The 26,282-nt window shown below is 57.5% G+C and overlaps 1 protein-coding gene across 3 annotated transcripts in view; it reads left to right on the forward strand.

Annotated features, from left to right (window-relative positions):
* Positions 1-8,133: 8,133 nt before the first annotated feature.
* Positions 8,134-26,282, forward strand: part of LOC105493311 (mitogen-activated protein kinase kinase 3) — a 31,873-nt gene continuing 13,724 nt past the window's right edge. The window contains exons 1-5 of one of the 3 annotated variants that reach the window (XM_011760862.3): positions 8,134-8,349; positions 22,558-22,624; positions 23,022-23,070; positions 24,701-24,814; positions 25,030-25,149. In XM_011760862.3, the coding sequence (XP_011759164.1) occupies positions 8,301-8,349; positions 22,558-22,624; positions 23,022-23,070; positions 24,701-24,814; positions 25,030-25,149 (399 nt within the window). In that variant the 5' untranslated portion in view covers positions 8,134-8,300. Of the gene's footprint in view, positions 8,350-20,314; positions 20,340-21,811; positions 21,835-22,557; positions 22,625-23,021; positions 23,071-24,700; positions 24,815-25,029; positions 25,150-26,282 lie in introns of those variants that run through there. The other 2 variants (XM_011760863.3, XM_011760866.3) reach the window with 2 other exon arrangements.

The following is a 26,282-nucleotide window of genomic DNA, read 5'->3' on the forward strand; positions in this document are numbered from 1 at the left end:
GCGGCCTGCCCCACCCGCCACCCCTACCCGCAGGATGCGCATCGCCGGTGCAGCCCGGGTCCTGACCCCCCGAACAGACCCAGTTCCGCCGCGACATGGCAGCTGCACCTCTTCGGCCCTTTGAGCTCTTCCCTCCTTATTTCTCAGTTGCATTCTACACTGAGATTCTTTTATTTCTTTGCGATTTTAGACAGTATCCGCCGGCTCTCTACCATGGACACTCAGTGAGGATTTGGTTCTCTTAGGTATGAACGCTGTGCTTCGCCTCCTGTGAGCTCCAAGTCTCATTTCATCAGTTTTGCAATGCATCAGTATTTGGTGTTTACACTATTATGGTTATGTAAATATTGTTCCCAGCTGAGCTGTGCAGTACATTGTGACAACATTTTCTATTTTGTGTTGTTTGTTTTCCTGGGAATTCATAATAGCCTGTTTTCTTCTTGCATCAAGCTGGACACTCAGTGGTGGATCCTTTCAAATCTGGAGACATGACCTTCGGTTCTGGGAAGCTGGAAGGCACAAGTGCTGTTTTTACAAGCTCTCAACTCATCTTGTTTCCGTCCCCACCTGCCCCTCCACTTCCAGAGGGACCTTGTGACTCCCAGGCTGTGTTTCTGGGGGGCCTCTGGCCTTGAATGGCCCCCTCGACATGCAGAATTTGGTTGCAGCTTCCCCCACTCTGCCTAGGTGATTACTATTAATTTTCCAGCTTCGAAAATTCTGTAGGCTGGACGTGGTGGTTCGCGTCTGTAATCCTAGTACTTTGGGAGGCTGAGTCAGGAATATCACTCGAGTCCAGGAATTCAAGACCAGCCTGGGCAACGTGGCAAGACCCTGTCTCTACAAAAAAGTTTAAAATTAGTGGCACGTGGTGGTGCACGCTTGTGGGCCCAGCTACTCTGGAGCTTGAAGCGGGAGGATCACTTGAGTCCAGGAGGCGATTACGCCACTGCAATCCAATCTGGGTGCCAGCGAGAGACCCTGTCTCAAAAAAAAAAAAAAAAAAAAAAAGTTCTGTCAACTTTTTGTCCTTATCACTGACTTTCTTTATAAGTTTGCGACTTAAACATTTTTCCTTATATTGTCATCTTAGTGGGATTTGGAGAGGGAAAGGAGAAACATATCCTTATTTGTTCCATGTTAGCTAGAAGTCCCTCTCACTCTCTGAGCACCTGCTGTGCGCCACAGCCTATTTTAAGCCAGCCCTCATCCCCAGTTTCACTTAGCTCTTTCTGCCACCCAGGCCTGAGCAGAGAAGACAGCTCCTCCAGGAAGGTCTCTCTGACTACCCAGTGCTTCTCTGCAACCTCACTCAGCTCGACTTTGGTTCCTACCCTTACTGCTATTTGAAATTATAGATTACGTGCATGCGTGCTGAATTTACCTTGTTTCTCAAGCTCCTCCAGAAGGCTTGCCTTATAAAGGCAGGAGGTTTTCACTGCCCCGTGAAGGCAGGGACCTGTCTGTCTTGCTTTTCACTGTATCCTCAGTGCTTCCCGTAGTGTCAGGCAAAACCGGATGCTGAGGAAGCACAGGGAATGGACGGATGGGTTTGAGCGTGACACCACTTCAGGACTGCTTAAGAAAAAGCTAATAAGGGTCCAAGCTTACGGGGAATGAAAGACCCTGCCATGAAAGGGTGAGACACTCATCGTGGGAGGGACATAAGCCCAGGCTCGGATGGCCGAAAAGGGACAGAGGCATTGATGGGAACGGACAGGGGGACCTCCAAGGCCCAGCTGAGACAAATCATTGGCTCAAGGTTACTTGGCTACTTCCTGGCTTAGATTAGAGCACAGCCCTTTGAAGGCAGATATGCTGGACGCACCTGTGTGGTGGAGTCAGCCCCATTGGGACGCTTCTACCTCTCTGCTCCCTGGTTGTGTGATCTTGTGGGCAAGTTGCTTCATCTCCGTGTCTACAGTACTTCTCACCCGTCACGGGGCAATAAGAACAGCCCTGTGGTCTTGGCATCTAGATATGAAGCACAGGCTTGAACTAAAAAGCCCGACACACAGTAGGCTGTTATGGTGATGGTCTGGGTTACAAATCTGGTGTCATCCTTCCTGGTGGTGGGACCTGGGCAAGCTGCTTGAAGCCTTGGGCCTCTGTTTCTTCATCTGTAAGATGAAGGTCTAACCACACCCACTTCCCTGGAGTGTGTGTCAAGTCACGAGGCCTGGCATGCAACAGGTGCCACCAAATGTTGTCCCCTTGACTGCCCCCTGCCTGCTGGGCAGGAAGTGCTATGTTTGAGAACCCTGGGCAGGGAGGCACCATGTTGAGGCTCCTTGGACCCCCGGATTGGTGTTGGAGGCAGTCACGGGGTGGTCCGTGCAACCCTGCAGGGAACCGGGCAGGCCAGACTCAACTGCTCTGTTACAAGCAGAGTTGGCGGCTTTCCAGAAAGCAGTGACGGGAGCTCAAGGGGAGTTTGTGTTGCTCAGAAGCAGGGTGTTGCAAAACATTTTAATGGAAGTGTGGGCAGGAAAAGGCAGGGAAAACTGTCTCCATCTGACAGAACAGATTTCAAACAATAGCTCTGCCATGACCAGCTGTCTTGGATGCTTCTGGGCACCTCTCTGAGCCTCCATTTTCTCATCCATTTAGTGGAGATGATGATAATTGTAGACACCTTCTTGGGACATTGAAAACTTTCCTCCACTCTACAAGTATTCACTGAGCACCTACTGTGTGCCAGGGACACTGCAGTGACCAAAGCAAAGGCACTGCCCCCATGCAGCTTGCATCACAGTGAGTCCACAAGATGCTGTGCTTGGAGGGACTAGCACAGAGTAGGAGCTGTAAAAATGGGACTTGCTGTTTTGCTAGTGGAGCCAGTCACTTGTGTGAATTCATCTTTTGATATTTGAGAGTGATGATGATTTAAATAAAGCAGGTGAGCGTCTGTTGAGGTTTCCTTCTCTATATTTCAACTTCAGAACCGGCCCCTGAGTAAAAGATGCTCAGGAACCACATATTGCTGCCTCCAGGCTTCTCACGTTTTCACTTTTCCACCACCTCCAGCATGGCCCGATGCTGTTCTGGGGAGAACCAGTCGCAGGCCCTGTTTTCAAGCAGCAGGAGTCCGATGGGAGAGGCAGACAGGGGCGCAGCTACTGACAGGGCAGGTGAGCCATAGTGAGAGGGGCTGGGGCAGGGGCCCTGGGCAGAGCAGTGTCAGGCAGGGCCTCCTGTCCCGTCTTCAGAATTGGGCCTCGAAGGAGTGGAGGGAATGTGTCAGGTGGGAAGGCAGGGAAGGGCATTCCTGGCCGAGGGAACAGCCTTTGCAAAGAAGGGTTCAAGGAGGAAAGCTTGAATTGGGAGTGACTGGACTGAGGGATGTCTGGAGAAGTCACCAGGGGTTGGAGTGTTGGAAGGTCCCCATCTACGGAGCCAGGGCAGAATTTAGAACTTGGCCAGCCGTGTTTGGGAAGGCTGTGGCTGCAGTGTGGAAGGCCTAGGGGCAGGAAGCACAGAGAAGAGGAGGCTGGATGGCGGTCAAAGCAGTGAGGGCAGTGGATTCTGAGCTCCTGGGCACTCTAGAGCACTGCCATGCCCTGGTCACCAGAGGGCGCTGTGGGGCAGCAAGCAGTGGAGGCCCCAGCTGGTGGCAAGGCCATGCATATACTATGTGCACCGCTGTGCCTGTGGGTTGTGTCTGTGGACGTGCCCATGTGGTGCCTCCACATGCACATACACACTTGTGCACCCCCTTGTGTTCATGTGTGTGTGCGTGTGTATTTGGGATGTGTGGACTAGCACAGGTATGAAGGGGCACGTGGGAGTGAGCACGTCCAAGGGGTGTATATAGGTGAGAACAGGGGCCCCTCAGCTCCCACCACCCAGCCACATCGGTCTCCTTGTTACTCACCTACAAGCCATCCACCTCAGGGCACTTGCACAGCTGTTCCCTCTGCCTGGAATGCTTCTCCCCCACATATCCTTGTGGGCCCTTCCCTTACGTCCTTTGGTCTCTGCTTATATGGCACCTTCCAGGGAGGCTTTTCCTGACCTCCCTCCTTAAAATTATAGCCCCCATGTCCAGACACACACCCTGTCCCCTACCCTACTTTTCCCCATAGCATTTTTTTTTTTTTTTTTGAGACAGGGTCTTGCGGTCTGCCAGGCTGGAGTGCAGTGGCATATCCTTGGCTCACTGCAGCCTTAACCTTCTGGGTTCAAGTGATCCTCCCACCTCAGCCTCCTGAGTAACTGGTGCATACCACTATGCCCAGCCAACTTTTTTTTTCTTTTTGTAGAGACGAGGTTTTGCAATGTTGCCCAGGCTGGTCTCAAACTACTGGGCTCAAACGATCCACCTGCCTTGGCCTCCTAAAGTGCTGGGACTATAGGTGTGGGCCACCACGCCTGGCCTGTCATAATTTGACTTAGGCATTTTGCTTGTCTGGCTCACACACCAGGGCATACCTCCCCAGGGAGCTGTGCCCATCTTGTTCAATGTTGTGTTCTCAGTGCCGGTCACACAAGTAAGTGCTCAACGAATACCTGTTGAATGAATGAAGGAGCTGCCCACATCCTGGGCTTGGGTCAGCCTCTCTCTCTTTCTCTCTTTTTTTCCCATCAACAATATTTATTGAGCATTTACAGTGTACTAGGCAAAATAGAACATACAGAAAACGTTGTCCCTGCTCTTGAGGAGCTTACATTCTAAAAGAAAAAATACAGCTCTTTTAAAACGGCATTTTTGTTTGGTATTTTCTGCAAAGCACCAAGGAAATATTTTGTAAAGTGAGCTTTGGGTATAACTTAGCCCCATCATTATTTAGAGAATAGAGGAAGAAGAAAGAGGAAGGATTTTAAAGGCAGACAATGACAGACCATTCAGGATAGGTAGGGTTTTAAAGGGAGATAAACACAATGTCATCAACTAAGGAGAGATTTGCTGCAGTAAATAGGATGAGGGAAATAGTCTGTGGGGTGCAAGCAAAGGAAGCAGGGTGTCGTAGACATTGAGTGGAGCCAAAAAGATCATGCGGCCTTTTTCCAAGTATGTGGCCACCAAGTACGAATGGTTGGTGACAAGACAAAAGGCTAAAAAAGGAAGGTAATCTCGTGCACCTGACAAATAGAAAGACTAAAGGATCAAAATCGAAAGCAGGCTCTAAGAGTATCAAGAAATTCTTAAAAACCCAAAAGTGATTTGGAAGCACAAAACTTACAGTTAATGCTATTGAGTCAGCCTCTTTCTACAGCCTTCTGTCACCCCAGGTCCTGTCCACCTCAGATCATGCTTGCATCCTGACTTTGGCCACAATCCTTCCCATCCAGAGACTGAGTTTCCTGCATCCGCAGACAGCGGGTTTGGGACTTTTCTCCTAGGAGTCAAGGTAAGAGGCAGCCTCTTGTGACCCATGTCAAACATTTCTTCTGATTTCTGCATGGTCATGGAGTTCCCCAGCCTTACTGTGCCACTTACAGACAGAAAGAAATCAAGAGATGTCACTATAGCAAGCCGGCAAGAGACCTTTGTCTCTGATGGTCCTTGATCGTACTTCTTGAGCTGCAGCAATGCAGCTGTGCATCCCAGTCTGGCCCCTCACCCTGTCCTCATGTGTGGCCCTTTTTACATCTCCAACCCATTGCCTCTGCTGTTCCTTTCCAGCGATGCTCTTCTTGCCTCTCTGCCTGGCAAGCTCCTACTGGTCCTTAAAGTTCCAGTCTCAAAATCACCTCCTCTGAGAGGCCTTCCCTGACCGCACCCAGATGGAGATGCCTGCATCACCCAGGCACCCTACTGGGACTTTTGCTCATGCATCTATTTATAGCACTCACATGGAGTTTTGTGATTCCTGGGCTGTTTATCGGGCTCCTGACTAATCTACAAACTGCTTGTTTGCAAGGGCCCGTCTGAGTCATCTGGCTGCCAAGGAGGTTGGCACGGGACTGGAGTCGCTTCACCCTGGTCTGTGGATGCTTTCCTCCTTCCTTTTTTCATTCCTCAAATATTTATCAGGCACCTACTATGTACCTGGTTCTGGGCTGTGCATTGGGAACACAGCAGGGAATGAGGCGCAGATGGTCTGGAGGGAGAGCTGTGTTAAAAACTGAGTCAGTGACAAAGGCATCAGCAGCACGAGTGTTGTGCCTCAGTTTGGGGACCTGGGAAGGGAAGGTCCCCAAACTGATGGGAAGGCTTCTTAGGCATGTTCATTTAGGAGGCAGTCTGAGGGATGAGAGGGAACCAGCCCCAGGAGGCTTGAGTGGAGGAATGTTCTGGGTGGAAGCAGCAAGGGTGAAGCTCCTGCAGCAGGACCATCACTGGCACATTTGAGGGGCAACACTAAGACTCTTGAACATCCCAAGGAGCAGAGTGCACAAGGCAGAGTGTCGGGGAGCAGAAGTCAAGGCTGTTGGCCGGTGCCTGAATCCAGAAAACTTGCTGGACCAGCCTTTCAGTTCTGGTAGAAAGGAAACTGCTACTGGATGCCCATTTTATGGATGGATAAGCGCAGGTCACCAGGGATGATACGGCCAGGATGGAGGCAGCCAACAGTGTTTTTGAACTCACATTTCCCAGGCGCTTAGTGAGGGCCAGGCCCTAGGCCAGGTGTTCCCACTCCTGAACTCATGAAATGCTTTCAGAGACCTTCTTGTCCCCATGGGATAGGTAAACTGAGGCACAGAGCTGCTCAGTGACTTCTTTAAGGACATCCAGCTAGTAAGTGGAGGAATTGGTATTGGAACTCACACCTGTCTGAGCCCCAGACTCATGATTTTCCATCCCACTGCCTGTGAACAGGAGACGCCGGAAGAGAATGGTGATGGCTGCAAGGCTTCCCTCCTATCTCATGTGGCCCTCCCCACTCTGTGTGCATGGGGCCCTGCATCACCCCCACTTTACACCTGGGCAAGCAGAGGTCAGGCCCGGCCTCAAGCGTTTCTAGCAGGTGGTGGAATCTGCTTCCCTCACGTGAGGTCCCTGACAGGGTACACAATCATGTCTGCCTGGAGGCCAGGGGCTGACCCCTTGACCTTTGCCTGGTACCTTCTGCCTTCACTAGCCCTGACTTTACATCCAGAGTCATCTGATCCCAGCGCCAGATTGGTCAGCGGTTCCTGAAATCCCCCAAGGTTCCGTGTGGGAGCAAAGAGAGGACTGGTCCATCCAGCCATTATACAGATGGGCAGACTGAGATCTTAGGAGGAGAGGAGAGAACCAAGGTCCAGGAGAGAGCCAGGATGGGGCCTCCGGGCTCGTGGGATAAAATGCACCGCATGCTGCCTCACTCCCTCTGAGACAGTTTCCCCCGGTGTAGAACAGGGGCAGCAACAACCAGCCACGACAACTCCTCGTGCTGCCTCGTCACCGGGCATCGCTGAGCTCACCACCAACCCCGCGCCCTGGCCGGGCGCCTGGAGCGCGGGCGCGGGCGGACGTTTGCTGGCGCCGGGCCCTCAGTGCGTGTCAGCGAGCAGCGCCGTCAGACGGCTGTCACCGCCGCCCGCTCACAGATGCGTAGACTGAGGCTCAGGTGTCACGACCTGACCAAGGCTAGTTCCGCTACAAAGTTGCCGACTCGGATCTGAACCCGGGTCAAATTTACAGAAAAGGAAACTGAAGCCCAGAGACACCAGGGAGCTTGCTGGGGTGAGGCAGCTGCAGGTTCAGAGAGCCAGGAGGCAGCCCAGCAGCGCACTTTTAACCCCCGCCCGCCTCGCCAGGCCCAGCCGTGCCACCTTTAGGGATCTCGGGTTTTTTCCAGACGACTCACCCGGGAGAACGCGCCCACTCATCGCACCCGCCGGGGCTGCGCGTCTGGGGGTGCTGGGCGGAGCCTGGCGCTTGCAAGGAGCAGCGGGCTCAGTGGGTCCCGGGAGTGGGTGGGGCTTGCGTGTTGACGGGCAGCGCGAGGGGCGCGGCTTTAGTCCAGGTGGGCGGAGCCTGACCGGACTTGGGTTTTTCGGGCGGCTGGCAGACTTGACAGAGAGCGGGAGGGGCCCGGATCCTGGGCCCACGGAGGGTGGGGCGTGTAATTGACAGGCAGGGACAGACCGGCGTCTGATAGGCAGGGGACGGGCCTTGGAAACGAAAGGGCCAATCGGACACGCAGGGGCGGGGCCTGAGTCAGCGCCGTTCGGCCGGGGTCCCCCCGGCGCTGCCCAGTCTGGCTCCGGCGCCGCCCGTCGCGGACTCGTCCTTGCAGTAGTCGCCGCCGCCGCCTCTGCTCCTCCGCCTGGCCCGGGCCGTCTGCCCGCAGCCATGAGCGTGCTCGGCCCCGGTGGAGCCCGCAGTCCTCTAGATTAGTCCCCACCGCCGTCCAGGACCCGCTTGCAGCATGGAGTCGCCCGCCTCAAGCCAGCCCGCCAGCATGCCCCAGTCCAAAGGTAGGCGATCCCGGCCGGAACCTCGGCCTGACCCCGCGCCCAATCTGGGGCCGGGCTGCAGACCCCGACCGAATTTCTTTGGTCCCATCCCATCCTGTTCTCGACCTGGCAGCGGCGTCCGGTCCCGGAACCCCTTCCTGTTCGGGGCCCCGGGACCGGCCGCAGCCTGGGTCCTCACCTGGACCCCCAGGTTAGGCCTTGGGACTGCATTCAGGCCCGAGATCACCCAGGCTGGACCCAGACTAGGACTTTGTTCTGCTCACCCCATCCAAGTCAGGAGCCTCACTCTGACCTCATTTGGGCCTTATGGCTGTAGCCTGGACAGGAACTCTCTCAGTCTTCTCCCTCAGAGGGACCCAGGTGAGATTCACACTGGCCTCCATCTGCGTCCTTGGGCAGCACCCACTCCCATTTCCAACTTGGGGTCCCAGGGCTGTATCCAGGCTGGGATTTAACTTAAGTCTCCATCTGGGCCCCAGAGTGCTTCTGTTGTTTCGGACCTCACTGTACCCGCTATGCGGGTGCTCTGGCTACACCCCAGCTCGGAACTCCCCGTCCTTCTCTCCTCCAGCTCTTCTTATCCTTATAGGCCCTATGTTGCCCCTTCCCTGGCTGGCCTGCACCCTGTCCTGCAGCCCTGTGCTCCCAGGAACCTCCCTTGTCCTCCCACCCCTCCCTAAGGTACAGCCCCCTCTCTACTGGCTTCTCTCTGTCTTGAGTTGCAAGCTTCTCCCTGCACTTGGGGTTCTCACCCCATCTTATTCCTCCCCTGGCTGCCTGGGATCTGGGCCAACCGCCAGGCCAGGGTGCTGGCTGTGCAAGGGATTTGCTCTTCTCCAAGTAGCTGGCCTTCCTGGAAATTTTTGTGAGGTGGCAGCAGCAGCAGGATTTGTCATGCGGAGGGGGAAGGATGAGACTCGGAGGGCAAAAGGGGAATTTTTTTTTCAGGAAGAGGAAAGGATGTTTTTGGTGCGTCGGAGTTTCAGTAGGCTGGGTTGTGTGAGAGATTTCCAAACCGGACGTAGCCGTAATGAATGGGCTGCCTCCTGCCTAGCTGAACCTGCAGCTGCTTCACCCCAGCAAGCTCCCTGGTGTCTCTGGGCCTCAGTTTCCTTTTCTGTAAATTGGAAGTAATCACACCTGCTTCTGTGGACGCGGGAGTGTGGCGTGGGGTGGTGAATACAAAAGAGCTCTGAGGTGTTCACTCAGCATAGCGCCTGGCGGAGAGCCGGTGCTCACCAGGGGACACTGGCTGCACACATCTCGCTATTGTTTCCATTCTTCTTGCTGGAAAGGCCTCCACTGCTGGAACTGCAGCCGCAGAGTGAGCAGGAGGAAGCATCTAGCAGCGGGCACCTAGTGGGCCCCTCATCGGGGATCAGCCGCTCTTCTGCTCTGGAGGGCGCACGCCAGTGGGAGCCCTGTGGGGGCTTGGGGAGGGCACGGGCTCTTCCTGGCCCCTGCTGCTGGCTGCTGTGGTGGCTGGAGCCGGGTGGGCAGGATAATTATGCCTTACATAAGTGGGAGGCCGGATCCCTGACCATTGCCCAACCACTGTGAGTAACTCAGGAGGCACTTGAGGGGGGAGGTGTCTGGGGAGGGACTTGCACTGCCCAGACCTCGTGGAGCTTGGGAACCAGGAAATCAGACACTTCTCCACTCTGGAGAGCCTGGGGAAGGGTAGGAAGCCCTGTTTGTTTTGGAGGCTTTTTAGCTCTCCAGGCAGAGAATGCCTGATCAAAATAAAAGTTCCAGTTGCAGAGTTGTGAAGGGAGAGGGGTCATAGATGTGGTGAGAACGCTGTGAGAGGGCCAAGATGAACTTCTAGATAGGGACCCAGGTCGCAGATGAAATTGAGGGAGCTGGATGGAGGGTCAGGGACCTCCCTCAGGCCCAGCGACCCTGTAGTCTCTTTGGGATCTGGGGAAGGATGTGGTGACAGAGCTGCAATGCCCTTCACCAAAAACCCTATGAGCTTCTTTTTTTCCATGTGCCATGCATTTTCTCATTTATTCCTCATAGCCCCATTTATAGATAAGGAAACTGAGGCGTTAAGTGCCTTGCCTGAGGCCACGCAGCTGTGACAGGCGGAGCTAGGGTTCCCCCTAGGACTGCATCCCCACAGTGGCCTTCCCCGTGCTCCCTTATGTGCCCCTCCCATGCTGGATGCCTGAGCTGAGCTGGTGGGGTGCCCCCACCCCTGGCCTTGCTCAGAGCATGTGCAGTGGGCCTGTCCTCATGGCCATGTCAGACCTAGAGGACAGACTGAGGCAGAGGTGCTGCTGCTCTTGTGCACAGTGCTTTACACTGGGCCTGTTGCATACTCGCTGCAAAATCCCACTAATTTGACAGATGCAGAACTGAGCTTGGATGGAGTAGCCGGACTGCTCCCACAGGTGGAGATCCTCACCCCGTGCCTGCCCCATCCTGGGCACTGGGCCTCCCAGCACTGAGCCCTTCTCCACCTTCTCAAAGGAATTTGAACAAAGCAGGGAGTGGCTGGCGCTTGACCTTACTGGAGCTTTACCTTTGAGCTTCCTGCCTTGCAGCAGGTACCCTGCCCTATCCTTCCTGCCATGGGCCTGGGGAGTTTTCCGTGAGCGTGTGAGGCCCTCAGGCCCACAGCTCTGTTGGTTTTCCCCTGGCCTTCTTGCCCACATGGCCATCTCTGGCTGGGATCAGAGGCCAAGTGGCCGGCGCTGGGGCCAGTGGGTGGGGGCATGTGTGCAAGCCACATTTGTCCTTGGAGGGTACCATGTGTGTCCTGTTGTCATTCAGAACGTGGGTTCTGCCCCTTCTGCCCTAAGAGTGCCACCTGTGGGGGCACTTCATGGCTAATCTTCACACAGCTTGGACTGTGGCTGTAGGACTCCTGACTGCCCAATGGGGTCACTGAGGTTTCATGGAGCACTGTTGTATCCTAGCCCTGCCTATTGTGGCCATCCCCCATCCGCCGGCTGTCGGAAAGACTGGAGGTGGCACCTCGGGGACTTCCCCCACCCCTCTTGTGACGCACAGGAAACTCTCTGTCAGCCAACCCATGGCCCAGGGCCCAAAGGGAGCAAAGTTCTCAGTTGGCCTGTGTGAGGAGAAGGCCGGGGCAGCGGAGGCTTCCGGCGGTGAGTCAGCGGGCACTGAGTGCTGACTCACCTGCTGGGCATGCCAGCCGGCTGCCTACAGCTTAAAGGGGCGATGCCTGCTGGCCTGGTGGGTGGGGAGGGGGTTACGTGTCCTGCAGGTGGCACCTAGCCCTGAGCTGGAGCACTGGAGGTGGCCCCTTCCTGCGCCTCGGACTAGGCTGGGAACCCCTGGGCAGGCCCTCTGTGCCCCACCCAGGAACTTCCTTTGTTAGGCAAGGGGCTCTGCTTCCTCTTGCTCACAGAGCAGGAGCAGGTGGCGGTGACTGTTTACTACCCTTGGTCCAGGGGACACCTCAGGTTCAGCTGTGCATCTGGGACTCAGGGAGGGCGAGGAGCAGAGGTTGTGCAGGGTCGGCTGGGGTGGGACCCGACCTGAGCTCCTGGAAGATGGTGATGTGGAGAGGCTGAGACCTCAGTTTCCAGAGCCTGACTGCCTGGGTTCATACCCCAGCTCTGTCCCTTTTGCGATGTGACGTGGCACAAGTTGCATCCGGTCCACTCTCTGCACTCCGTAAAAGATTTCTGTCCCCTGGGCATGGCCCAGCTCTCAGAGGAGAAGCCTCCATTTCGTCATCCGCAGACTGGGAACGGGGACCCTGCCTGTCTGGATGTAGACAGTTCCATTCCACATTTGCTAAGTGTCAGGCACGAGTCATAGTGAGACTGCCCTCTGCCCACAGAGAACCCAGCCGAGGCACGCCTCTGCCAGGCAGGAAGCCTGGGGGCCTGGGCTCTGCTGGGAGGGGCCTGGGTTCGAATCCTGGCTCCACTACTTCCTTACTTGGGTAAGTCTTGTGCCCTCTCTAGCCCTCAGTCTCCTCTTCTGTGAAGTGGGAGTAAACACCCTTCCTTGCAGGGTAGTGGTCGAGCTTGAAGATAGCATTTGGCAAGTGAATGGCATCTGTTATTATTTTATTATTGTTACTTTTGTGAGCGTAGTTCGTTGGTAGGTGGATAAACAGTAACAGGGCTTCGTGGCGATGGGCTCGTAGGTGCTGTGACGCGAGGCCTCTTGGCAGCAGGGTCCTTTCATGCAGGCCAGAGTTTACCAGGCTTTAGGGCCTTTTAACCCACTGGTCCCCAAGGTGGGGGCTGAGGACTGCCACTGGCCTCCTGGGCCTTCCTGGGGAGGGCAAGTGGGGAACAGAGAGCTGCCCTGCCCCAGGCTTTGGCATGCAGCATGAACAGGATGGATGCAGGGAAGGTGGGGTGGGGCCTGGAATCAGGACGCAGGCCCCTGGGCCAGCCTGGGAAGCAGGAGGGCCTGGGATTGTGGTTCTGGGGGCTCGGTCCCGAGTCAGGGGTGTTGGTGGCTGGTGGGCCGAGCTGAAGGGAGCAACTGGGCACAGGGTCATGATGCCGGTGTCTTAGGAGGGGTCCCAGAGGAGGGCTGCCGGGCCGCAGCGTGGAGGACACCGCATCGTGGCAGGGCCCCACGACTGATGCCCACATGCCGCCCATGCCTGCCCTTGGCCGTGCCTCCTGGCGCTGCCCACCTCCGTCAGGCCTGTCTGCCCAGTGGCTTCTGCAGATGCCTCCCCAAAGCAGTGGCCCTGGAAACCTCAGACAGCCTCATGTCAAGGGCATGAAGGCCATACAGGGCCGGGGGAGGCAGAAGCAGCTTGCTGGGCCCCTTGCAGCTTCCAGATACCAAACCTGACTGCAGCAGCTCCAGAGAGGGCCCCAGGCGTTCTTCCCCTGACCCCAGTCCTGGGCGCATGTCCCTGTCACCTCCCTGCCCTGCATTCCAGGGCCACCCTCCCTGGTTTCTCTGGGGAGGCCATGTCCAGCTGACCCTCTCCCAGCTGGTCCCCTGCCCAGGGTGGCCGGCACCACCTTCTGCCATGCGGCCCATGGCCGGGATTGCACCTGGCTCTGCTGACGCCTCCTGGTGGCTGTATGGAGTGCCCTGACTGTCCTCGCCTGCATCACTGTGCTGATGCCCCCAGGGGCTTCCAAGGCCTGTCCCAAGGTTTGCATGTGCCAGTGTGTGCAGTGATGCGATGACAGGCCAGGGGCCTGCCTCACTGGGGCAGGGCTGCGAAGGGCTGTGGATGCCAGCGGTGCATTCAGACCTAATCAGGAGGTGTGTGGGGGGTGGGGAGCACTGCTGCCTGGGAGGGTTGCTTTGGTGGTGTCAATTGGCAGCTGAGGCACACATGGGAGGCCTGCCCAGGACGGCTCTGGGTATGGGGATGGAGACAGCTCCCATCCTCTTGCCATTCTGCTCTCACCTGGCTTAGCCTTCTGGTCAACCCCACAGCCTCCTGCCGTTGGCATGGCACACTGCATCCCGGATGGCTGGGGCAGTCCCCAGGGTGGTGTGGGCAGACACTCGTTGGGCAAGTCTGCAGGGACTTCCAGGTGGCAGGGCTGGTTCTAGGCCAGCTCTGCCCTGACCCCTGTTGTGACCTTCCCCAGCCTTAGTGTCTGCTGAAGACAGGAGTGAATCACACCTACCTCTCAGGGCTGCTGTCGAGGGTGAGTGAGACCTGGCAAGTCCCGGGAGCCCCTAGGTGCTAATCAGCGCTGAATTTGAAGCTGATGTCTGTGCTAGCATTTCCATCACCAAGATCCCCGTTTTTGATATCTCTCATCATCAACCCCATGCTTTGTAAGATTTTGTTAGAAATGATAAATCCCAGCCTTTGGGAGGCCAAGGCAGGAGGATCATTTGAGGGCAGGAGTTCACAACCAGCCTGGGCAACACAGGGAGAGCTCATCTCTACAAAAAACATAAAAAATTGGCTGGGCATGGTGGCACATGTCTGTAGTCCCAGCTACTCAGGAGGCAGAGGTGGGAGGATCGTTTGTGCCTGGGAGGTTAAGGCTGCAGTGAGCGCCACTGCACTCCAGCCTGGGTGACAGAGTGAGACCCGGTCTCTTTAAAAAAAAAAAAAAAAAAAAAAAAGGCCGGGCGCAGTGGCTCAAGCCTGTAATCCCAGCACTTTGGGAGGCCGAGATGGGCGGATCACGAGGTCAGGAGATCAAGACCATCCTGGCTAACACGGTGAAACCCCATCTCTACTAAAAAATACAAAATATTAGCCGGGCGTGGTGGCGGGCGCCTGTAGTCCCAGCTACTCGGGAGGCTGAGGGAGGAGAATGGTGTGAACCCAGGAGTTGGAGCTTGCAGTGAGCTGAGATCTGGCCACTGCACTCCAGCCTGGGCAACAGAGCAAGACTCTGTCTCAAAAAAAAAACACAACCAAAACTAAAAAAAAAAAAAAATAGAAGTAGGCCGGGCGTGGTGGCTCACGCCTGTAATCCCAGCACTTTGGGAGGCCGAGGTGGGCAGATCACGAGGTCAGGAGATTGAGAACATCCTGGCTAACATGGTAAAACCCCGTCTCTACTAAAAACACACAAAAAATTAGCTGGACATGGTGGCCGGTGCCTGTAGTCCCATCTACTCGGGAGGCTGAGGCAGGAGAATGGCGTGAAACGGGAGGTGGAACTTGCAGTAAGCTGAGATCACCCCACTGCACTCCAGCCTGGGCGACAGAGGGAGACTCCGTCTGAAAAAAAAAAAAAAAAAAAAAAATAGAAGTAGTGATAACAATGAAGCACAGATGGTGTTTGTTCAGAAGGTTTGTTTTCCGTTCTGCAGTAGCAGCAGCACTGGCCTGTCGACAGTGCAGGTGGCCGGGATGGCCTTGCTGACCTTGTGCTGGGACCACGTGGGGACCTTTGGAGCACAGCCCACAATCCTAGTGCAAGGAATGTCCCATTCTTCTGATGCCCTGGGAGGGCTGAGCATCTCTTGTGGGTCCCCCTCCCCTGTCATGGCCTCTTAAAGCCTGAGCATGGGGTCTACTCCACAGTGTGGGAGCCTGGGGCCAGAGTCCCACCCATCTGACCCATTTTGTGCCAGGGATTTTGTGTGCGTGGACTTGTTGTTGTTGTTTTTGTTTTTTTTTTGAGACAGAGTCTCACGCTGTTGCCCAGGCTGGAGTGCAGTGGCGCGATCTCGGCTCACTGCAAGCTCCGCCTCCCGGGTTCATGCCATTCTCCCATCTCAGCCTCCTGAGTACTTGGGACTACAGGCGCCCGCCACTACGCCCAGCTAATTTTTTTGTATTTTTAGTAGAGACGGGGTTTCACCATGTTAACCAGGACGGTCTCGATCTCCTGACCTTGTGATCCGCCTGTCTTGGCCTCCCAAAGTGCTGGGATTACAGGCGTAAGCCACCGTGCCCGTTCCATGGACTTGTTTAGTCTTCGTGGCTACCCAGCAACCTGGGTGTGTTATCATCACCCCATCTTAGGAGTGAGTAAACCGAGGCCTGGTGGGACAGTCACCTGCTCAAGGTCATGAAGGACTGTCCTGGGAGCATGGCTTTGTCTTTACAACTCCTGACCCTTGCTCATCCTTTCCCAGAGGTCATGGCCCCTTCACTGGTTCGTGGAACATCAAGGGAGGAAACCGAGGTGTGCACAGAGAGGGAGAGCGGCTCGCTCCGAGGCCGGCACGGGCCGGCGCTGTGATGGTTGCTTAGCTGAGGTGTGGGGAAGGCAGGAGCTGGGGCCCAGGCTGGGGACCTCTCTGCTGCTGCACTGGTGCTTCACCTCAGGCGTGTCCCGGGGCCCCTGGAGTCAGCGTCTGCACTGGACAGTCTCTGAGGCACCGTCCGGCCCGAGCAGCCTGCTGCTGGGGCTCTACTGTGCTCAGTGAGCCTGGCTGCCCCTTCAGACGGAGCAGGGCACTGGAGTTGGCTTAAAGCAGGTCTCTTTGTTTCTTCTTTTCTTTAAATTGCCTGCACTTGAGTAACCTTTATCGCACAGGGCAGGAATCTCAAAGGGGCAAAAAGACAGTCTCTTGTTTCTCCTCGGAATACTCTGTGCAGAGACCAGCATTTTCTTTCCTTTTTTTTTTTTGAGACAGGGTCTCACTCTGTTGCCCAGTGGCACAGTCATGGCTCACTGCAGCTCAGACGATCCTCTCACCTCAGCCTCCCAGGTAACTGGGACTGCAGGCACGCACCGCCACACCCACTACATTTTTGTTTTGTTTTATTTTTTGTAGAGACGGGATTTTTGTCATGTTGCCCAAGCTAGTATTGAACTCCTGAGCTCAAGTAATCCACCTACTCCGGCCTCCCAAAGTGCTGGGATTACAGGCATGTGCTGCGCTATCACGCCTGGCTAATTTTTGTATTTTTAGTCGAGACAGGGTTTCACCATGTTGGCCAGGCTGGTCTCAAACTCCTGACCTCAAGTGATCCTCCTGCCTTGGCCTCCCAAAGTGCTGGGATTACAGGCGTGAGCCACCTCGCCTGGTCTGACCAGCATTTTCTTTCTCACACTGCTGTCCTCCTGCTGCTCTTGGCTCTTCCTGTCCCTGGGAGGCCGCTCCTCACATCCTGCTGAGGACCTGCAGGATCCTCACCAATTGCATGTGCCAGCCTTTTGATTCTATAAACCCTGGGCCTCAGTTTCCCCATCTGCAGCATGGAGATCACATTAGTCCCTGCCTCAAGGGGTTGCTGAGAGGATCAAATGAGATGTAATGAAAGTAATTTGCATAGGCCAGGAGCATAGTAGGTGCTCACTAAATGTTAGTGGGTGTTATAGTGTGGGGGTGAGCCGCTCAGTGTGGAATTTCTGGGTGCAGAAGAATGGACATTTTGATGGTCATGGGGCATGGAGGACCCAGACCGGTGAGGTCTGGCCATGGGAGGCCAGGCCGTACCATGATGCCCGCAGCCACCTGCTGTGGGCCCCCGTCTTTCACACGCCTTGTGCCCAGGCCACTCTGCCCAGGGTCCTCCCGTGTTGCCGCCTTCTCTCCTCAGCGAAGCCCACGCCTCTGGCCCTTCCCTATGTCCTTCCCTCCAAATCACAAGTGGTTCCATGTTGCAGGCGGGCCATGGTTGTCTCTGCTGGGCTGTGGGCATCGGGCGGGAGGACCCTCTGGCAGCCATGGGTGCCCCTGTGCAGCTTAGCACCTGGCCTCCCACTGGACGTTAGGGGTGCTCCCGAGCCATACCGGTCCGGAGCATCACTGGGGAGGGGGCACTGCCAGGTAGGTAGGCTGGGGGTCTCCAGTGCTCTGCAGGTGAAGAAGTCCCTGTAGGGTGGAGAGGTGGGGAGGGTGTGAGGCCCTAGAGGCCAGGCCCTGACCAGGTGGCCTCGCACAGCCGGGCAGAGGCAGGGCAGGGCTTTGGAAGGCAGAGCCTTGGTCACTCCTCCTCACCCTAGCCTGCTGCACTCCTACGAGGTGAGGATAGAGAAGGTAGGGCCTGCAGTGGCCATATGTGAGGCCGGATGGGACAGCCTGGGCCTGGCATGGAGCAGGCGCTTGGGTAGATGGGAGGACCTTCTCCTTGTCCTGCATCCTCTCCAGAGCCTGAGACAGGGGCCCCAGGACCTCAGGGCAAGGGGCCCTGCCTGAAGGTGCATGGCCACCCCCTACTGCCTGCAGGTGCTTGGCAGTGGCGCATGCAGCGCCTCAGGACCTCTGATGGCACCTGTCCTGGGGACAGGGGCCAGCGTCTGGCAGATCGCAGCCAAACGCATTCACTGTCGAGGTACATCTGCCCACGCAAAAGCCTGCGCCCACTTCTCAGGGCCTCAGTTTCCCCGTGCCGTGGAGTGGGCTGGCTTCGTTGCTGTCCCTCTGAGGGACCCTGCGGAATAGAGGTGGCCTGGGGCAGGGCGGCGCCTCTTGCTGTTCACATCTCCCAGCCCCTGTGGCTCCTTCTGTGGCGGGCCCAGCACTTCTACAGTGGAACAGGGACCTCCTGGAACATCCAGAAGTCAGGCGAGGGCAGTGAACTAGGAGCAGGGGTTACTTCTGTCGTCGGAAACCTGGTGATGCTCCTTCACGTGGCGCGGTGTGGCGCGGCGTGGCGCGGCGTGGCGTGGCGTGGCGCAGCGTGGCGTGGCGTGGTGTGGCGTGGCGCGGCGCGGCGTGGTGCGGCGTGGTGTGGCGTGGTGTGGCGCGGCGTGGTGTGGCGTGGCGTGGCGTGGTGTGGCGTGGCATGGTGTGGCGTGGCGTGGTGTGGCACGGCGTGGGGGCTGTCTTTATGAGTGGAGGCAGAGCAGAGGCTGTGAGGAGGGGTTGTCACCTTGCCCCTGTGGGTGACCGTTAGAGGGCCACACAGCTCAGTCTCCCCAGGCCCAGGATGGAAGGAGCAGCCGAAGTGGGGGCCCTGCCCTCAGGCTGTTGCTGTTTGGATGTTGGAGCCGGGCAGACCTGCCTTTACGGCCACTCCTCACCAGATGCCCACCGTGTGGCCTCTCTGAGTCGCCTCTTCTCCCGCATGCTTGGTACAACAGATACGTGAACCTCCCCTGCTCCCTCGTGGAGTCACTGAGAAGGTGGACAGGGATGGTCTGGGGCTGAGGGTGGTGTTATCTCTGGAGCTGTGCACTCCCAGATGGCCCCATCTAATCTCCACGCGCCAGGCATTGCTACGGCATGGCGCTGATAACCCCGGGAGGTTGGTCTGTAGTCTCCTCTTCACATATGTCCAGAGAGGTGAAGCCACTTGCCTGAGGGCACACAGCAGGGAAGGGGCAGGGTTGCAGTTGAGCCCAGGCCTTGGCTCCAGAGCGTTTGTTCGCAGGTGATCTGCAGACTGGCTGGCTGAGATGGTAACACAGAACGGCCACCTACGGGACTCCACAGCAGAGAAACCAGCAGGCCACAGGGAGAGCTGGTCACTGGGGCCTGAGCGGTCAGGCAGCCTCTCCGAACTGGTGAAAGGCAAGACCATGTGGCAGCTGGGACGGTCGCAGGGAAGAGCATTTCAGGCAGAGGGAAGGGCATGCGCGAAGGCCCTGCGATGGGAAAGCAGGTGTCTCATTCAGAGAAGGGCTCACTCAAGGGTCGGGTCTCTAGTGGGGGGTGAGTGGGAGGAGATAGGGCAGAGCTGCCGCGGCCAGTGAGAGTTGTGTCCTAGTCTGGGGGCACCTCTCTTTACCTGTGGTGTAGCCTCAGGTCAGTGGCTGAATTCTGGTCAGTTTCCGTTTCCTCATCCCTGCCTGGGGGCTGCTTTGAGGCTAGAGTATGTGGAGGACACCCCAGGACACCCCGTGCTGGGAACCGGGACAGGCGGGCTTGTCATGGGTTGCCAGTGGCCGCCGAGAGCCTCTGTTTGTTGTGGTGACGGTCGCCACAACGGCTGCACCTGGGCAGCCCTGGGCTGCCTGGCCATCTGGGCCCAGCTCTGACGTCTGTGGCAGCCTGAGGCCTGTTTCTGGGCTGTCTCCATGACGGCCTCACCCACTCCGTCTGACAGCTGGGTGGCTTCCCTGTGGAGCCTGCGGCCCTCCTGATGCAAGTCCGGTGTCCCCAACAGGCAGGTGGATGCAGAGGCCAGGCCATATACCCCCCAGGCCTGTGAGGAGCGTGGTCCCCACCCATCCAGCCCATATGTGCAAGTGCCCTTGACAGGTGGGGAAACTGAGGCTTGGTGAAAGGGGGGCACATGATACAACATCCCCAAATCCCAGGGCGTGAGGTGGGTGGCAGGCTGGGCCAGAGGGACCAAGAGCAGAGAAAGTGCAGGGAGGGTGTGGCGTGGACCCCACAGGAAAAGGATGGGACTGCAAGGGGCTGGGGCAAGGTCAAGGCCCAGGGCCTCTGTTCAGAGCTTTCATTTTTAACAGAAAATATTTTATATTCTGATCACAAAAAACCTGACATCAGGAATAAAAGCTATCTGTAATTCTCATTACCTAGGGCAGTTTTTTTTTTTTTTTTTTTTCACCTCTGCAGAGAGGCTGGTCATATCCATGGTGACCATTTATGGGCCACAACAGGTCCCCATCTGCGCAGTGAACCCTGTGCTGAGCACCTTGCAGACGTGGTTTTGCTTCGTCCTGCAGCACCGTGCGGGGCAGGTGGGTGGCATTTCTGCCTCGAGCTGTTTTGTACATGAGGAACCCAAGGTGCAGAGGAGGGCACCACGCCAGGATCGCAGAGCTGGGGTTTACTATGGCTGCCCTATGCCAAGCCCAGAGCCCCCTGAAGTTCAGAGCCTTTGGCCCAGAGGCAGGATAGAAGTGGTCTCGGGAGCTGCTGGCCCTGTGTGCCATGGTTTCTCCTGTGAGAGTGTGCTGAGCCTCTGCGTCTCCAGACTCTGTTGCCGTTTCTTGTTGAGCATGAGACTTGGACCTGTCCTTCAGCCTCAGGGAGGGCTCCCTGGGGCAGGGGTGCTGTGAGCCGTGGCCTGGCCTGTGGGGGTCTCCAAGTCAACAAACTCAGGAGGGACTGTAGCCAGAACCCTGACTTGCTGCACAGCCTGGGGCAAGTGGCTTCACCTCTCTGAGCCTGTTCGCCAGGTAAAGTGAGGTTGAGAGCCCCTCCCTGTGGGGCTGTGGGAGCATCTGGAGTCACAGATGAGAAGGGCCCTGCCTGTGGCCAGTGCTGTGGCTCTGACAGACTCGCCGTGAGACCCGTGCAGTCCCGGACAGCCAGGGTGTTGCTGCATCTTAAAATGAGTTAAAAAGCCTCACTCCCGGCAGGAGTAGTGACTAGGCAGTTGATTCACCGGGTGAGCGGTTAGCAGGCAGGCGCCCAGTGCATGTGGCGGCAGCTGCCGCTGCTGCCTCTGTCTGTGTGGATGCCTTTGTTTCCTGAAGCCTCTGGGGCCTGGCAGCAGGGTCCCCGGGGCGGCTTTGGTGGAAAGGCTGCAGGTATCTGCTTGCCTGGCCCCTGCACTCTGCCCACCTGCCCCAGGATGGACCCTGGGACCCCTGTCCCCGCCAAGGCTATTCTGTTTCCTGTTGATCTGGCCTTGTCTTCCTAGTGGCGGTAACCACCCTTTGCCCTCCGTCCGGGCCGGGTTGGCTACTGGGCCCCAGTGCGTGGCTCTCAGATGGGGCCACAAGTCTGCGCTGCACTGTGGCCAAGGCTGGATCTGGACCTGACTTGGAGGCGGCTTCAGAGACTGGAGTCTTCTTGGCAGGTGGCAGCAGGGCCATGGGCAGTTTCCAGGCCCCAGTGCCAGCAGCCAGGCTGAGCCAGCAGCAGTGAGTGGGAGGTGGTGGGTGAGGGCCAAGGTGTGGCAGGACCATGCTTGGGAAATGGGGCAGAAGCTCCCGCAAGGGCAGGAATGTGGCCAGCATGTCTGTACTGGGTGGTCTCGGGGAGCTGTGTCACTCCCAGCCCTGCTGCCTGATGGTGCCAGAGCGCCCGGTGACCCTGCCATCTCTGATCCTTGCTTCTCCTGCCTGTGGAATGGCGGCTATGCCTTCTTCAAAGGGCAGCCCTGACTACAGGGAGCTCCCTCTGCATGCCAGCCCCACTGTGCCTGGAGCCCCAGAAATGCTGACCCTCCGTTAGTACCAGCTGAGTGCTGTGCACCTGGCCATGCTCCTGCAGCCAGCCTGAGAGGTGTGGACACTGGGGCCTCTCACCTGCCCCCAGGGGTGGAGTGAGGAAGGTACTGCCCCAGGACTGTGGCCTGCCCAGTGCAGGGGAGGGGAGAGAGCCAGCACTTTTCAGGGGAGGGAGAGAAACGGGCATCAGGTGTTGGCCTCCAGGGTGAGCAGGGCCCGGCAGAGCTAGCCTGCAGGGCAGCCTGGGCTGGAGTCCCCGCTTGCTCCACCGCCTGTTGCCCTCTCTGGGGTCCTGGCCTTCCTCATCTTGGAGGTAGTGTGAGCCTCATCCTGCTACCTGCGGCCACGAGGCCCCTGCACAGTGGCTGCTGCGGGTGCTGGCTGGACCCCTGCTGGGCCCCTCTCACCCCACGTCCCGTTGGCTAGTCAGGCAGGGCAGTGAGGACACCTCACAGATGGGGAAACTGAGGCCCAGGGAGGTACTCAAGATGTGCCCAGTGGGCAGGGCTGAGATAAGGCCCTGGGCTCCAGCCTCTAGGCCTGGGTCTGTCCTGCTCTGTTCCCCTGCAGGGCTGGTGGGCCTCCTTCCTCCCTTTGAACGCCTCACGGTCTGGCTTGGAGAGAGGGGGCTCCCGGCAAGGGTGATCGCAGAGGCTGGCATCCTTGTGGGCCAGGGCCTGAGTCATCCCTGTCTCCATCTTTGCCCAGCCCAAGGGGAGTGCAGGGGACATTGATGACTGAGGGATAGGCCAGAAGCCTCACCTTCTCTCCATTCTAGGAAAATCCAAGAGGAAGAAGGATCTACGGATATCCTGCATGTCCAAGCCACCCGCGCCTAACCCCACGTGAGTCTGCCTCAGTTTCTCCCTGGCTCACCCTGGAGAGGCTTCCCGAACAGGGCTCAGTGGAAGGAGTGAGAGGCAGGTGGGGCCAGCTCTGCTTTGCCTCGTCCTGTCCTGAGCAGCACCTGCTGTGGGTCCAGCTAGGTGACGGCTGCTGGGGTTCATGCAGCACCATCTGCTCTGCTCTGCTCACTTCTCACCCCGTCTTGGAGGCTCGATGAGGCCGTGCCCAGCTCATGTAGATGCTCAGCGGCCAATGAGAGGAGGTGGTCCGAGGCGGTGCCTCCGGGGCAGGATATACCTGGTTCCCACGCCAGGCCCCACACTGGCCCATCTGCTGCTGCTCTTGGAGGAAGGGTGTGGTTCTCTCTGAAGCTCATGGAGCCTTCTTTCTCCACAGACCCCCCCGGAACCTGGACTCCCGGACCTTCATCACCATTGGAGACAGAGTAGGTGCCAGCCGCCACCCCTGCAGGGCCTCTCACTTCACCTGACGAGTGGGTAGAGCTGACCCTGCAGGGTCACTATGCGGGGAGGTGACTGAGGGGTCAGAGAGGGTCAGGCTGTGGAGAAGAGTGTTGTCCTGCGCTGCTGGCTGTGTGGCCCTGGGCCACCCACTCTTTGACCCTGCTGGAGGGAATGAGGACCATTGGCTGCCTGTCTGGAGCTTGGTGAGCTCAGAGCTGGTAGGAAGGTTTCTGAGCTGAGAGCACAGCCCTGCACCTCATCCTAGCCCTAGCGGAGAGTACTGAACGTGCAGGCTCCTAGGCCTCCCTGGACCTGCTGGATCATTCCCTCAGGCCAGCACCTAGGAAACCTGCACTTTCTGCTTCCAGAAGCCTCGGAAGGGCACTAGCCATTGAGAATCCTGTCTCAGGGACCGTGTTATGGCCAGGTCCTCCCAACAGAAACCCTACTCCCAGGCCAGGTGCAGTGACTGACACCTATAATCCCAGCACTTTGGGAGGCTGAGGCAGGAGGAGGATCACTTGAGCTCAGGAACTCGGGACCAGGCCTGGGCAACATGTCGAAACCCTGTCTGTACAAAAATACAAAAAACTGGTCAGTGTGGTGGTGCATGCCTGTGGTCCTGGCTACTTGAGAGGCTGAGGTGGGAGGATCGCTTGAGCCCAGGAGGTGGAGGTTGCAGTGAGCCATGATCATGCCACTACCCTTCAGCCTGGGTGACAGAGTGAGACCCCGTTTCAAAAAAAAAAAAAAAAAAGAGCTGGGCGCGGTGGCTCACACCTGTAATCCAAGCACTTTGGGAGGCTGAGGCGGGCAGATCACCTGAGGTCAGGAGTTCAAGACCAGCCTAGCTAACATGGTGAAACCCTGTCTCTACTAAAATACAAAAATTACCCCAGTGTGGTGGCAGGCGCCTGTAATCCCAGCTATTCAGGAGGCTGAGACAGAATCGCTTGAACCCAGGAGGTGGAGGTTGCAATGAGCCGAGATCACCCCATTGTACTCCAGCCTGGGTGACAAGAGTGACACTCTGTCGAAAACAAATAAAAGAAACCCCACTTCCTAGGCCTGTCCTTGACGATGCCCCCTCCAGGCTGTCGCACCCCCGACACTCCCCACCTGCTGTCCTGTTCATCTACTTGCTTGTTCCTTTTTGTGTCCCTCCCAAGAGAGGGACACATCTGTGAAGGCAAGACTTGTTTTGTTGTCACTGTGTCCCCAGTGCCTAAAACACATTGTGGGTGCTTGGTAAACAGTTTTTGAATGACTGACTCATTCCAATCAGCTGAGTGGGGTTGGGGAAAGAGGGACAGGGCCCCTCTTTCTCAGAGCTCTGCCTGCTGGCGGGGCATTTCATGGGTGTCTTAGTCACACTCCAGAGCCGCCTTGGGGTGTTGGCACTGTGCCTATTTTATAGAGGGCAACGTGAGGCTCAGAGAGGTTAAGTGACTTGCTGAGGGTCACACAGCAGGGAGTGGTGGGTATGAGGTTTGAGCCCAGATCTAACCAGCTGGTCCTCTTCATGCTGCCTAGCTATCTCCACTGGGTGAGAGGTGAGGACTGGCTTCCAGCTTGGTGGCCACTGACTCTCTCTCTTTTCCATCCCTCAAGAACTTTGAGGTGGAGGCTGATGACTTGGTGACCATCTCGGAACTGGGCCGTGGAGCCTATGGGGTGGTGGAGAAGGTGCGGCACGCCCAGAGCGGCACCATCATGGCCGTGAAGGTGAGCAGGGCCTGGAGGCACCTGGGAGGGCTCCCTGGAGGAGGCGAGCTGAGCCCTGCCATGGGGCCCTGCCTGTCCCTCTCAGTGACCAGTACCGAGCCCAGGCTTTTTGGGGCACACTAGGCAGTGGCCCTCTGAGCTCCTGGCCCTCCTGTCATGAGTGGGGGTGTTGGCCTCTGCCACAGCAACCTCTGAACGGCAGTCCTTCCCTGCAGCGGATCCGGGCCACTGTGAACTCACAGGAGCAGAAGCGGCTGCTCATGGACCTGGACATCAACATGCGCACGGTCGACTGCTTCTACACTGTCACCTTCTACGGGGCACTGTTCAGAGAGGTGTGTCCTCGCGTGGTACAGCTGGGGAGCTCCACCTCCCACCCATCAGTCGCCTGCAACCCACTGTCACTCAGTCCCTCCAGTGTGCCAGGTGCTGGGGACACGGGGAGCCACCCGGGGCCAGCACGGCTCCCAGAGGCACCAGCCCTGCCAGACCACCGGGCTCCCCCACCTCCTGGCTGTTACTGTCCTGCTTGGTGCCTCGGTTTCCTTATCTGTCAAATGAGGCTAGTGGTTGTGGGTGCCTCCTAAAGTTGACACGGAAGTTAAATGGCATGGCCTGGAGCCTGGCATTCGGCTGCACTCAGTTCTGCCTGTGTGACCATTCGCATCCCCATGGCATACGGGGCGTGGGGTGCCTGAGCAGGCAGTGGCCATGGAGATATGAGATCTGGGTTCTAGGTTTGTGGGCAGCATGGGGTGTGTGCTGAGGGAGTGACTGAGCTGGAAGGGTGGAGCTGCCTTCCGCCAAGCCGGGTGGGTGTGGGTGAGCAGGGAGGCTGGGAGCCTGGGCGATGCTGGGCTCATACTGGTCGCTTGCCCCTCAAGGAGCTGTGGCAAGGTCAGGGCATCTGAGTCCAGCAATCGGGCAAGGTCAGGGCTGCCTCACCTGGCCTCACTCTTCACTCATGAAGAGCTCAGCATCCCCTGTGCCAGCTCCTAGCCAATGGGGCCCCTACAGCCTGTGGGTGCCCCCTGCGCATTTCCTAACTTTCCTGTCAGGAGGGTCCTCAGGAGTTCACTGGGGAAGAGGGAGCTGGTCCTTGCAGGCAGGAAGCCATCTGCCAGGGTCAGCAGGCATGAAGGTGTCTGTCGGTCCACAGGGCCGGCTGTTGCCGTGGAGCTGGTGCGGGTGCATCCTGAGGCTCTGGTGGAGGGACCCAGTGAGGCTCTGTGCTAATCCCCCTCCTCCCTGGAGACACCTGGAATTAGGGATTAGATGGAGGAGGCTGGCACCCGAACCTGGCAGTGCAGGCAGAGCTGGAGGGTGGGGAGACGTGGGCAAGTGGAGGGTGGGGAGAAGCGGGCAAGTGGGGGGTGGGTGGGAGCCCGGTGAACTGTGGCTGAGTGGGTGGGCACACATTGAGGAGGGGGCTGGGGCTGGTGCTGGGGCAGGCAGTGTAGGTGGTGCC

Source organism: Macaca nemestrina, chromosome 17 (genome assembly GCF_043159975.1).
Source record: "Macaca nemestrina isolate mMacNem1 chromosome 17, mMacNem.hap1, whole genome shotgun sequence".
Taxonomy (NCBI): domain Eukaryota; kingdom Metazoa; phylum Chordata; class Mammalia; order Primates; family Cercopithecidae; genus Macaca; species Macaca nemestrina.